This window comes from Pituophis catenifer, unplaced genomic scaffold, assembly GCF_029215685.1.
Source record: "Pituophis catenifer annectens isolate HBS135680 unplaced genomic scaffold, rPitCat1.0.hap2 SCAF_3, whole genome shotgun sequence".
NCBI lineage: Eukaryota > Metazoa > Chordata > Lepidosauria > Squamata > Colubridae > Pituophis > Pituophis catenifer.
Genome location: NW_027256883.1, coordinates 53,258,756 through 53,273,077, shown reverse-complemented (window position 1 = coordinate 53,273,077; position 14,322 = coordinate 53,258,756). Strand labels below are relative to the sequence as shown.

Below are 14,322 nucleotides of genomic sequence, written 5' to 3'. Positions count from 1 at the left end.
GAAATTTTGAGTAGTTCGGAGAACCGGTAGTAAAAATTCTGACTGGCCCAGCCCCATCTATTCTCTGCCTCCCAAGTCCCAGCTGATTGGGAAGGAATGGGGTTTTTGCAGTATCCTTCCCCTGGAGTGGGGTGGGAATGGAGATTTTACAGTATCCTTCCCCTGCCACGCCCACCAAGCCACACACACAGAACCGGTAGTAAAAAAAATTTGAAACCCACCACTGGGCAGGAGTACTAGATTTGTTTGCAACATTCAGCTATATATAAAAACAATGGTATAAATTATAGATTATAATAATTTGTATAAAGATATTATTATACAAATAGCACAAATTATAGCATTCATGAAGATTTATCGTAGTTGTTTAATATAACATAAATTCAAGTTTCTGTTCTGGACAATTTCAGCTGCAGTTACCGTGTTTCCTGTTTTAGGAATAAGACCCTGTCTTATATTTTTTTGAACTACGAAATAAGCCCTTGGCCTTATTTTCGGGGATGTCTTATTATTTTGGGGTACATGGAGCAAGATGGGGTTCCTCTTGCCGTCTTACCTGATTTCCAGCTCTGCGTTTAAATATTTTCAAGGAGGACTTATTTTTTTGGGGAGGCTTATTTTAGTGCATGCGCTCAAAAGCCCGGTTGGGCTTATTATCAGGGGATGTCTTATTTTCAGGGAAACAGGGTAGTATATTGAAGGAACAACTTCAACTTCAGCTTTTATATTAGGGCCTAGTCAGACAGGTTTTGACTATTGCATCTGCAATCTACAAAATAGCAATTTGTAAATTTTACTCTATTAATAGATTGAATCACCCAGTTTTTTGGAGGACAAAATACATGTGGTTCAAAGCTTTTCTTCTGTGTTTCTTGAAAGCAAAAATAGGTTCCTATGTTTCAAAAAACTATAGTAATTAGGAATCTCTAACAAGAAACTACACAAACCTGTCTAATCTTATTGTTACATTTTTGGAAGCATTATAGGAAATATATGTTCATTCTTGACCAATTAAGCATTTCCTTCAAGGAGGAAGAAAAAGAAAAAAGAGGATAAGATAGCTAAACTCAATCACAGTGGCAGATTGGTACAATATTGGAAGATCTGAAGGACTAGGTTGAGGACAAATCATTCTGGAGAAAATTTAGCTAAAGGCTTGTTAATAGTCAACACCAAGTTCACGGTACATCACCATCACCATCACCACCATCACAACCATGACCCCACTCTCATAGTGCTTTGAAAACCACTTTCACCAAATCATGCAATTTGTAGAAGTAAGCTTTTGAAAGATGCTTTTTCAAGAGGCAACTGGACTTTCTGGTTTTTCTTTGAAGAAGCTTCTTGGATGAGAAGCAAAACATCTTCAAAGAAAAACCAGAAAGTCCAGTTGCCTCTTGAAAAAGCATCTTTGGGACAACCATGACCTGGATGACTGAGAATCTCCATAGATATTAAGCTTTAGAAAGATTGCAAGAATGCACCCATTTGCCAAATGGTATGAGGTGGATTCACTAGGAAGGCTGTGCCCCTCAGTGGCTGGGCACACCTGATAGCAGCTGCAGAAAACTGCAAAGGTAAGTGGGACACTTTGTGTGTGCTGGGAACCTGTAACTGCTTGAGGTCTCCTCATAGGCAGGGGAGCAACTGAGGCCTCCTGGCCAAGACAGTTTTATGTGTGCTGGTGGGCTGGGTGGGTGCTTGAGATTGGGGAACAGATAGCTGGGTAGGGATAGTTGCAGCATACTTTTGGTTGTAAATGCAAGTAGACTGCTAAACTCCCAAATTTTCATCATGTGATTCTGGGAGTGCAGCAACTTTGGGCACAGATCATAAGTTCTTTCATTCAGCACCATCTTAATTTTGAAAACTTGTTGAACAAATTATTGTTAAACAAGGGCTACCTATATTTTGAACCAACTTAAATTTATAGAGTTCCTTAAAAACAGCTTTGTTGAGGAGATAGGTAAAGGGACATTCACACACACAAAAATAGGAGAGTATGACTTTTTTTCTCCCCAGGAAAGGACACAGCTAGTAAATAGATTCTTGGACACTATGAATAGCACTATTTTTTAAAAAATCTAGGAGTATTCCTCTGCACAAAGAAAATGTGAATCCTTAAATAACATCTTAATATATTTCTAGATCATCAAATCACCCAATTCTTAATTGCCTAAATAATCTTTGCTTTTATTGTCTCCATGCCAAACAAACCAAATAAACCAAACCCACAAAGAACTAAATTTTCTTTCATGTTAATTCAATGTCCTTACTTTCAGGATTAGGAAATGGAAGCTGAGTATCATCACAGTCAGGATGAATCCTCACGTGATATTTACTAGGTCCATGTAATGCTAACATGGGAAATAGGAAAATACCGTGAGAGCCCTATATTATGCATGTGAAATGTAGAAGCAATCTTCCAACAAAATTTAAACCAAAAACAATACAAAAAGCAGCAGACAATTATCAAACAAACCTTTCACCATGAATGCAAATGTAAGTATAAAAACATAATATTCGGGGAGGGGGAAGAGGAGATGGACCGAGAAAGAAACTATCTCAATGAAGCTCATGTAGACCAAATTATTTTGTAATGAGTTATAATCTCTTAAGGAGTGTTTCCTTTGATCTAGACCAGGGTTCCCCAATCCCCAGTTCGCAGCCTGGACTCAGTCTGCAGCCTTTTGGGAACGGGGCCAGGCAAGTGGCAGGGAAGAGCATGAGTGTTTGAAGCTCCATTTGTGCAAATGGCAGGAGCGCGCACAAAACCATCTCCTCTCCCATCCCCGCCACTGCAGGTCCACAGAGCCAGAAAGCTTAGGGACAGCTCATTTATCCTATGTACACGCTTGACTCATTTTATATATTAATTAAGTCAACAAAGAATTAAGTGTGGTTTGAAGTGCTTTTGTATACATATATTCTGAACTTAAATATTGCTACTTTCCCTTAGACACTAACATACTGAAAGATCAGGCAAGCACAAACACATCTTGAAAATTAGATTTACAGTTCACTGAAAATAAAATACAAAATCTAAAAGACCATGATAATTAAAGGTAAAGGTTCCCCACGCACATATGTGCTAGTTGTTCCCGACTCTAGGGGGTGGTGCTCATCTCCGTTTCAAAGCCGAAGAGCCAGCAATGTCTGAAGACGTCTCCGTGTTCATGTGGCCGGCATGACTAATGCCAAAGGCACACATTAGTGTCCTTTGGCACACTAATGCCAAAGGAATGTTGTTACCTTCCCACCAAAGGTGATTCCTATTTTTCTACTTGCATTTTTTACGTGCTTTCAAACTGCTAGTTGGCAGAACCTGGGACATGTAACGGGAACTCACCCCATTATGCGACACTAGGGATTCAAACCACTGAGCTGCCAACCTTTCGATTGATAAGCTCAGCATCTTAGCCACTGAGCCATCGTGTCCCAATGATCATTAGATATTTTAAAACAATGGAATATGTAATTTAAGCAACAGAGTGCATATCCACATCATTTCTGAGTATATCATCTGTCCAAATGAACATTTTGACTCTTTAATTGATAGATTTAAAAATACATTTAAATATATATTTTAAATAAGTGAGATTTAAAGATGCTTATATGTAAATGATTTGTGTCCTCTATATTTACGTATCAATACATTACTTTATGACAAATATCTGATTGTGCTCTTTATGCATTTGATTCTCTTTTTCTGCCAACACATCACTTACAATTAGCAATTGTGTTCATCATTGATATTTATGGGTATCAATTTATTTAAATACATAATAGGAATGCCCAAAATACTGCTATAAAGTGTCAATTTGATTGTAAAAGAGATGCATAGCAGGTAGAGTTGCTATGAATTGTAGAAATTGAAACATTTTAATAGCTTCCCTTATAATTTAATAAAAACAGTTTGCTGGAGTAATAGCTAACAAATGGGATATTTCATTATTATTTCACTATTAATTTTCATATTTTGTGACAAGCCAATTTAACAAAATTATTACAAGCATGATGAAAAGAGAAAATAAAACAAAAAGGGCTCTACCTGTATCTGAATTTCGATCTTCATTTCTAGGTGGACTAACATTAAACTGAAGTTTACGTTTCATGGAAGATTTTTCTTTCATGTCCTTTCCCACATCACTTCTATCCACTTTTGCAGTTTTGCTGTAGGAGGCAATCTTGTCTTTGCTCTAATATAAACAAAAAATATACTGTTATAAGTATAATGTTTGCATAAGACTGACAATAAACAAAATAAGCACATTCACTGAATGCTTCAATTCAATTAACCAACAATAGTTTTCCCTGTAAACCAGTGGTTCTCAACCTTCCTAATGCCGCGACCCTTTAATACAGTTCCTCATGTTGTGGTGACCCCCAACCAGGGGTGGGTTCTAAATTTTTTAACTACCAGTTCTGTGGGCGTGGCTTATTTTGTGGGCGTGGCTTGGAGGTCATATGACTGGGTGGGCGTGGCTAGCTGGTCATGTGACTGGGTGGCCATGGCTATGTGTATAGGGACTACTCAGAGGGCTGAAAAAAGTCATTTCTGACAGGTCCTCGCACTTTTGACTGGTCCTCACACTTATGACCATCCTCACATTTATGCCCGTGCAGCTTTCTTAACAACCATGTCACTCATTTCACAACTGCTTCTTTTCACCATGGTGATAAGATAGGGCAAAAAACGTAAAATGTGAGGATAGTCGTAAATTCGAGATCTGGTCAAAAGTGCGAGGACCAGTCAAAAATAACTTTTTCAGCCTTCTGAGTAGTCCATGTGCACAAAAGGACTACCCAGAGGGCTGAAAAAAGTGATTTCTGACAGGTCCTCGCATTTTTGACCGGTCTTCGCACTTATGACTGGTCATCATTTATGCCCATTGTAGCATTCTTAACAACCATGTCACTCATTTCACAACTGCTTCTCTTCACCATGGTGACAAGATAGGGCAAAAACATAAAATGTGAGGACAGTCGTAAGTTCGAGGACTGGTCAAAAGTGCGAGGACCAGTCAGAAATAACTTTTTCAGCCCTCTGAGTAGTCCATATGCATAAAAGAATACAGCAATAGAGAGGGATGAAGGAAGGGAAGGGAAATTAGAGTAGGAGTGAGGGTAAGAGAGGGAGGAAGAGAGGAGAAGGAGAAAAGAAGAGGAAGTAGGGAGGAGAAGAAGAGGGGGAGGAAGAGAAAGTAAGAAGGAAAGAAAAGAGAGAGGTGGTAGGTTTGAGGAGAAAGATTGCTGTACAATAAAAAAGATGAAAGGGAAGAAAGCCAACCCTAAACAAATATAAAGATATTAAGATAAAGAATGAATTGTTAAACTTTAAGGAATAAGAGAATAAATATGAATAAATAACAATAATTAGAAACACACATACAAACATACAATGTATTTTCTTTTGTAGGAAGTTAGCACCCACCCCTTTCCTGGAAGTGAAAGAGTGAAATATTTTAGGAAATATGAAAAAGGCAGAATATTATATTTCCCTGGGATAAGCATATTTTGAAGCAGCTCCCATCTTCCTGCCCCCACCCTTTGTCAATGGGCCATTAAGGCCTGGGCCAGTCTATTCTACATAACAAAGATCTACCTCCTTCAGGCAGAGCCATAGTAGGAATTGCCTAAGATCCAATAAAGATAGGATTAGCTCTCTACCCATCTAGCAACAGAAACTCACCACATGTGACCTAGGAAGCACATGTGACCATCAGCCAGCAAGGCTAGCTAAGATCCCCACCCCCTGGGAGTCTGACAACCAATCAGGATACTCTTTCGTGGCCCCAAGAAATGCAGAGCCAGAGAGAGCATAAAAACCCGAGAATTTACTGTATCTGCCCTTTTCTGTTCAGGAACTCAAGCCATGTGATCCTGTCCACCATTAAACCATCTTTCCAAGCAGTCTCCATGTTTCCAGTGTCTTTTTCCCCACTTGGAGCAGAACCTAGAAGGAGATTTCTTCCAACACTTTGAACAGAGTATTTGGCCGGTTCACAAATTTAAACAGTGTTTAGTCATTTCAATTAAATTTACAATTTCTATATTTCCTTTTTGCCATATTTATTCCTCATCTATTTTTGTAAAAAACCAATATTACCCTTTATCCTCATCTCTAATCTTAATCAAATTCAATTTTTCCCTTCTATTCTATATTATGCCCCTTCCCATTGTCATCTATTTTTATATCCATCCTCACATTGGTTAATTATGTAATATTACAGTTGTTTAATATAAATTCAACATTTTAATATAAATCAATTAGTTATATAACTATCTTTTTTGTATATTAATCAATATGAACATGAATATTCCAATTATTTCCATGCAATCCAATTTCTTACAAATCAATTAATTATATTTACCAATAATAATAAACCAAATAATTTCCCCCATATATTCCTCCAAACCACAACTTAACCATTTCTGCTTTCAACACAATATACAATTAATAGTATCTTAATTATTACAATTCCCTAGTTAAATAGAACTTTTTTTCTTTTGTGTTTTAAAATCTTGAACTCTCCTCTTTTTTCCTAAATTTCCCATTGTTTGCACCTACCTTTTTTGATGAGGAAAAAGAAATCTGCCTGCCTAATTTTCCAACTTGCAGCAACAGCAAAGCCAACAGCCTCTTTACTTTCAGTTTTGTTTTTCAGCATAGCTAGGGGGAAAAAAATCTGCTCGAGCAAGCAGCAGAGCCCTGAGCAAAACAGCTGAGAGCAACTCAGCTGAGAGTCGGGAGCTGATCTAATCAAGGGCTAATTAGCCTATGCTGAAGCTCCACGGGCCAATAAAATTACAAAAAAAACACCGAACCATTTGTTAAATTGCTGGCTCCCCCGCCCCTCGCCCACCACTATTTATTGGCAATAAATAGTGGTGCGGAGGGGCGGGGCAAGCCAGCAATTTAACAAATGGTTCAGCTGCACCACTGGCTATAGGGCGGCCCTTTCAAGCCCCGCAGCAAGAATTTAAACAGTTTTTTTTTCCTCTAGCCATCAGCTGGGACTCAGGAAACAGCAATAGATTGGGGGTGGGCGGGGTAAGCGAACGGCCGGCGATCCCACAGAGCAGAGAGGGAGGGTGAGTGAAGGCGTGGGGGTGGGCGAGAGAGGGCTTTGGCGACCCCTGTGAAATGGCCGTTCGACCCCCAAAGGGGTCGCGACCCCCAGGTTGAGAACTGCTGCTGTAAACTGTTCCTTAATTTATAACACTTTAGTAAGATTATTAAATTTTATTGTGAAACCTTTGAAAAAATAGTTGTAACAAAATGCTAGAGCCTGATACAGTATCTTCTATTTTTATAGATAAAAATACAGGGATAACAGGCAGCATTACCTACCTCCTCAATTAGCTACAGATCAATCTTAAATTTATTATTGTATAAAACATGTAAGACATTCTTACCAATAGCCCAATACATTGTAGTGCTATGATTAAAACTGCTTCCAGTTTAATAATCTTGACCTCAATGTGCAGTTAATGTAATATTGTTCTGTTTTTAAATAAGTTAAGCCGATTCCTTCTCATTATTTTCAGTTTATATTTAAGAATAGCCATTACTGAATCTCAGAATTTTTAAAATAAAGGTTATATTAAGCAGGCTTCCTGCCTTTTCCTAGAATATGGATCTGATTAAAGTCCATCTTTTTTGCCTGTAAAGGCACATGCAGGGCTCACAAGGTAAATTATGATGGAATTCTGAATGCTCATTTTTATGTTTTTCTGTCTGTAAATTATGCACAACTACCACTACTTCCTAAAAAAGTACTTTAATAATCTAATAAAATCAGCTCAAAATAAATTAGTGGTCTGAGAAATTTATGACAAGATAAGAATAAAACAGGACCAAAAAACAACTACAAATGCATAGTAGTACTGAAACATTTCAATACCTCTAGCAGATGGTAGTATAAATCACTTACCAATCATTTGATTCTATTAACTGTATAGACTATATTTTTTTAAAAAGGTCAATATGAAGAAACAAGCATCTATGTGCCTATTTGAACAAACACATATGTGACTTCATATTCTAAGCAAAATTACTGTTGTATATATGGCATCTTCTATTATTTTGTACTAAAATTTAGGGAGAAGATATTATTCTATTCCATTTTTTCCTATCTAAAATTATTTAATATTACCTATTAAAGTACAGTCAGCCAGGACAAGGGTTTGTGGACAGGAACAGGTCGCAACCACTGAACAAGCGACCCTTTTGAGGGAGTGGCAACCTTTCGCCACTCCCGATGATTCCAGGGTCAGGGCTCCCATTGGTAGCCAGCTAGGTCTTTTTGTAGACCAAACAAACTACTATGGATGCTTGCGTGAGAGAGACCATAAAATCTGGTCTCTCCATAAAATTTCTTGCAACTCCCCCGAGGTTTTTTATCCGTTGTCCCAGATCAAGGGATGAGTCCAAAAGAAAGATCATGGACACTGCCATCCAGCATTTGTTGAAAATCCACGCAGTGGAGGCAGTTTGAGAGGAACAGAAGGGACTGATATTATTCCAGACTATTCATGATTCATAAAGCTTCGGGGGGTGGGGGGTTTGAGACCAATTCTCAATCTCAAGGGCCTAAACAAGTATCTGAGGTATCGGAGATTCAAGATGCATTCTCTACAATCGATATTGGAGAACGTCAGAGAGGGAGACTTCTTTTTTTAAAAAAAAAAGTTTTTTTTTTTTATTTTTTACACAAACACACATACAATGTATTTTTTCTGAACAGAGTATTTGGCCAGTTCACAAATTTAAACAGTTTTTAGTCATTTCAACTAAATTACAATTTCTATACTTCCTTTTTGCCATAATATTTATTCACTCTATTTTTTTTAAACCCAATATTACCCTTCATCCTAACCTCTAATCTTAGCCAAGTTTCAATTTTTCTCTTCCATTCTATGTTGTACCCCTCAAATTTAAAATCTCACCTAATATTCCTAATATTTCCTAATATTCCTTTATTATAATTACTCATGTTTTCCACTGTCATCTATTTCAATATCCATCACCTTAATACAAATTAATTAATTATGTGGTGTTACAATCATTCATTTCTTATAAGAATAAACCCAATTGTTTTTAGCATATATTTCTTAAATAATACAATCCAACATCTTAATAAAAGTCAGTTAGTTATATAGCTATCTTTTCTCTTTATATAGTAATCATAAACCAAATAACTTTCCCCATATATTTCTTTGTGTAGATTCCAGGAATATTGACATTAATATTCCAATTATTACAGTTTCTATACAATCCAACTTCTTAAAAAGTCAGTTAATTATGTAGCCATCTTTTCTTTTTACATAATAATAAACCCCATATATTCCTCAAAACCACAACTTAATCATTTCTGCTTTCACCACAATATACCATTAAAAGTATTTTAATTATTACAATTTCCCTAGATTTGAAAATAATCTAGCTGTTGTTCTCTAATCTATTAAACTTATTCATATTTCTAAAAACTTATCATTATCTAAATTCCAGAAATGCAGATAAAAATGTTCCAATTGTTATTCATTTATACATTCATATGATTTTCCATTATTTCTTACTTCAATTCATATTTCAATTCTAAATATATATAGCATATTCCTCTTTCATTTCATTCTTCTTTTCTCCCTTTCTGTTTTTATTTTTGCCATTTTCCTTTCCCCTTTTTTCTTTTGTGCTTGAACTCTTGAACTCTCCTATTTTGCCCCATCTCTTTTCTCTCTTTCTTATTTTCCCGCTGTTAATCCAGTGTAATCATTTTGTATTTCAAAGTCCTGGACTCTTCTATTTTGCCCTGTATTTCCTGCTGTTTTCCACCCTTTTTCTCTCTTGTCTTTCCACTGTTAATTCCAGTGTAATCATTTAAATTTTTTCTATTTTTTCTATTCCACCCTTCTTTCCTTCTTTGTCTCTTTCCACCCTCTCTGTTTTTTCCATTGTTAATCCCAATGTAATCTCTAAAAGCCTCCTTTTTATTGTTACTATCCACATAATCATTTAGTTTTCCATAGTCAATCTCGTTGTCTTTTTCTTCTTCTTTATTTTCAGTCTCTGTGTCTTGCTTCTCCGTTGTTATTTCCTTGTCAGTTTAAGTATGCTCTATCACAATTTTTGGATCCTCAGGTTTTGGTTCTCCATGTAACATTATAATTATTTCTCTTATTTCTGTTTTCCATGACAAGGACATCATTTTCATCATTTCTCTAATTTCCTGCGCCATTTTATTCTTTCCAGGTTGGTATTATTCCAATTTAAAAGTTTCGCTGTATTCCTTTTTTTTTCCAAAGTCAAGCCGCTTGCAGACAAAGAAATCCTCCTCAAAAATTCTCACAGCTGTTATCACTATTAAAGTTCAGAATTTTCCAATACAAAAGTTCCAAATTGCAATGTTCTTATTTCTCCTGAAGATGTCTCTTTACAATCCACAATTCCAATCAGCAATCTGACAAAATATCCATTTTGTTTTAATCCATGTTAACAGTCTTACTAGTTTTTCTTTTCTTCTTTTTAACTTTGAAAATGCCAAATCAGTTTTATAGTCCAGTCCAAATTAAACAATATGTTTCCCCCCCATCTCTTTTTTTTAGTACAACACTTCTATTGCAGGGCTTAATTTCCAATTTCTCTTTTGTTTTTCTTCACATTCAAAAAAAAAAAAGGATCTACTTATTTTCTTTCCAATCCTTTAGCCAATTTTGGGGTTATTTCTGAATTTTTAAAGATCTCCAAATAATTTTATTCGAAAGTCAATTTTCTTTTTGGGTTTTTGTCCATTTAAGTTCCACTTCAAACATCCTCTTTTCTTCCCCCCATGCCCGTTAGCTGCTATTATTACGCTGGGGGTCTTTCAAGTTTAAAAATCTTTTTCTGTTATTTCGCCTATGAGTTGGCTGTCACTCATCCGGCTTCAAAATTCTGTTCCAGTCACCATTCCTGCTCAATACTTAGTCTGGTTGCCCCAGCTTCTTGGTGGCTGCAATGGCCGCCGCCCCCGCTGCCGAGTCAGGGAGAGTTTCCTCTGACCTTTAAGGAACTTGCCTGTTCCTCTTGGTCTTCCGAGGTGCCTCTCTTTCTTCTCTGTCCCTACAGGATGGTTCCAGTCCAAAGACCTCTCGGCAGCGGCTTGTCAGTCCGGGTTTTTGTGGAGCTTGTCGGAGCCCACTAATTCCCCGACTGTCTCGCCATGATGCTTCCAGTCAAAATCAGAGAGGGAGACTTCTTGTCCTCCATTGACCTTACGGAAACATACCTACATGTCCCGATTCTTCCACTTCACTGGCAGTACCTGAGATTTTTATTACAGCAGACATCTGCAATACAGGGCCCTCCCGCTTGGACTGGCATCAGCGCCCAGAGTGTTCACCAAACTCTTGGCACCGCTGGGGGCTCATCTCAGGACAGACCAGTTTGGACACAATTTTATCTGGACGATATTCTGGTGCAATCTTCCTCACACAGGCGAGCGGAGGAAGACTTATGGTTCACGGTACAATGACTGCAAAACCATGGCTTCTCCATCAATGTGGAGAAGAGCCATCTCAGGCCAGTTACCTGCCTATTACATCTGAGGGCGATAATCGATACCTTAGAATGTCAGGTTTTCCTGTCACCAGAATGCCTGGAGAGCATCAAGACTTTAACGAAGCTGCAGACCTCTGCAGTGGTTTCTGCTCCCCTTTCAGAGATCAGGCAGAAGCAATTCCCCTGCCAGGGTTTGGGTCCTGGCAGCAGTACTGAGATCCTTTCGCTGATGGGCATCCAATCTCATGGAGAGGGGTTGTTTTTTCAAGGACCAGAAGTGTCTAATCATTACCACGGACACCAGCCTGGAGGGCTGGTGAGCCCATTTCCAGAACCTAGTGGCCCAGGGGAAATGGTCAAAGACGAATGTACGCCAAAGGATAAATTGGCTAGAGCTGAGGGTGGCCCGCTTGGCCCTAAGGGAATTCAATCAGCAGATTGCAGGCCATCATGTACTCCTCCTCACTGACGCCATCACCAAGGCGCACGTGAACCAACAGTGGGGCATGACTCCAAGTCACTTATGACGGAGGCGAAGCTGTTATGTTGCTGGACGGAGAATAATTTACTATCCATCAAGGCGGAGCACATTTTGGGCTCGAATAATGTGCAGGTTGGCTGAGCAGGGCCACCGTAGACCATTTGGAGTGGCGCCTGCGGCCAGAGTTGTTCAGGGAGATATAGGTTCAGATGGGCCAGCTGATACTGGACCTTTTCGCCTCCCCAGCAAACAGCCAACTGCCTCACTTCTTCTCCAGATTTCCAGCACTGGGGTTGGAGGAAGTCAACGCCCTTTGTTGCTCATGGCCCCGGGGACTCCTGTATGCATTCCCAACCCTCGCCTTGATCTCACAGATCGTCAGATGGATATTGCACGAGAGGGCAGAAGTGATACTCATAACATCTCACTGGCCCAGACGTCCATGGTTCACGGATCTGGTCAGCCTGTCGATTGCCATACCGTGGAGGATTCCTCCCAACAGAGTCTCCCTCAGCCAGGGTCCCATCTACCACCCGGATCCACAATGGCTACACTTGACCGCATGGTGCTTGAGCGGAGACTTCTGATGGAGAGGAACTTCTCCTCAAGTGTCATACAGACGATCCAGGCTGCCAGGCGACCGTCCACTACCTGGATTTATAAAACTACCCTGTGGGGTTCGAAAGTCTATAGCCGAAATTCCTTAAGAGAGCCACCAATTTAAAACCGACGATGGTTCACCGATATCCCACCTGGGATCTCTCTAAGGTGCTGCAGGCTCTCATCAAGGCACCATTCGAGCCCATACAGACTAATCACCTCAGTTTCCTGACTTACAAGGTGGTCTTTTTGGTGGCCATAACATCGGCCAGAAGGATATCGGAGCTGGCCGCCCTCTCTGTGACGGAAGATTTATGCATCTTCCACACGGACAGGGTAGTATTGAGATTAGACCCAGTTTTTATGCCCAAAGTCAATTCTCGCAAGACTTCATCGAACGTAGGAATTGATTTTACGGGATTTCTGTCCCAATCCCTCACACTCCAGAGAAAGGGAATGGCACACTCTAGATGTGAGGAGGGCCTTATACATATATATAAAATGGACAGAGGCATTTAGGAAGACTGAGGCACTTTTTATATAGTTTCAACCAGCTACAATGGGGCAGAAGGTTACGGCATCAACAGTAGGCCGTTGGCTTCGTGCGACCATTGCCAAGGCATATGACTTGCAGGCCCTGCCGAGACTGAGGGCGCTCACAGCACATTCTACCACGAGTGCTGCTACTACGGGAGCCTGGGCGACACAGGCTTCGGTGGAGGAAATTTGTCATGCGGCAACCTGGTCTTCACCTTTGCCTTTCATCCAGCACTTCCGGCTGGACTCTTTCACGTCAGCTGAGGCCGCCTTTGGCAGGAGGTTCCTTCAGCAAGCACTAGGAATGGCCGGTGAGCAGGACCAGACAGGCACCCTCTCGTGAGGACAGCCAGCTTTGATATGTCCCATGCCTGGAGTCTCGAGGCACCTTCCTGGAAAATGGGCGTTGGTCCTACCTGATTTCAGTTTCAGGAGGTGCTGAGAGACTCCAGCCCCACCCTAAGGAAGGTCTGGTCCAAGGTATCCTTGGGGTGTCGTTGCAGATACTAAGTCCTGAGACATCGCTGTAACATCGTCAAAACTGGGGAACGTCAGCAGAGGGTGTGTCTTCAGTTTGAATTCAGTCTAAAGAGCTATGAGACAAGAGTCATCCCATGCCTGAAGTATCTCAGCACCTCCTGAAAATGGGTGTATCAGATAGGACCAACGCCACTTTTATTTAATTTAATTTATAATTTTATTCCCTTGAATTTAAATAATTTTATATCTACTCCTCATGCCAGCGCATTTCCAGAATTAGTTTCAAATATGAATGGAATGAATTCTACTCAGGAAAGCAATCCTAAAGTTTAAAGTTAGAAGGACAAACTGAAGGGCCTGGAGCACAATAACTTCAACTCAGCAAAAGCAAGACTGATTGGCTTTTTGTGTTTGAACCTTTTGGTGCTGGAGACTTTTCACTCTTGGTCTTGGGTGAGGTGGCACTGCCTCAAACAGGTCTAGAGCGCAATCTGGGGGTCTTCCTGCTCCATAGCTCCTGCTCCATAGCTAGGAGGTCTTTGCACACCTTTCGGTTGTGTAGCAGTAGTGCTTGTTCCTGGACAAGGAATCCCTGCTCACTGTTACTCATGTCTTTGTGATCTCCAGTCTGAACTCTACACTCTATATGGGGCTGCCCTTTAAAAGCATTCTGAAGCTTGAA

The 14,322-nt window shown here is 39.7% G+C and overlaps 1 protein-coding gene across 4 annotated transcripts in view; it reads right to left on the bottom strand.

The window, feature by feature from the left end:
• ANKRD12 (ankyrin repeat domain 12) overlaps positions 1-14,322 on the bottom strand; it is an 86,013-nt gene that overhangs the window by 30,049 nt on the left and 41,642 nt on the right. For all 4 annotated transcript variants that reach the window (XM_070940628.1, XM_070940627.1, XM_070940629.1 and 1 more), the window contains exon 3: positions 4,052-4,199. In XM_070940628.1, the coding sequence (XP_070796729.1) occupies positions 4,052-4,199 (148 nt within the window). The remainder of the gene's footprint in view (positions 1-4,051; positions 4,200-14,322) is intronic.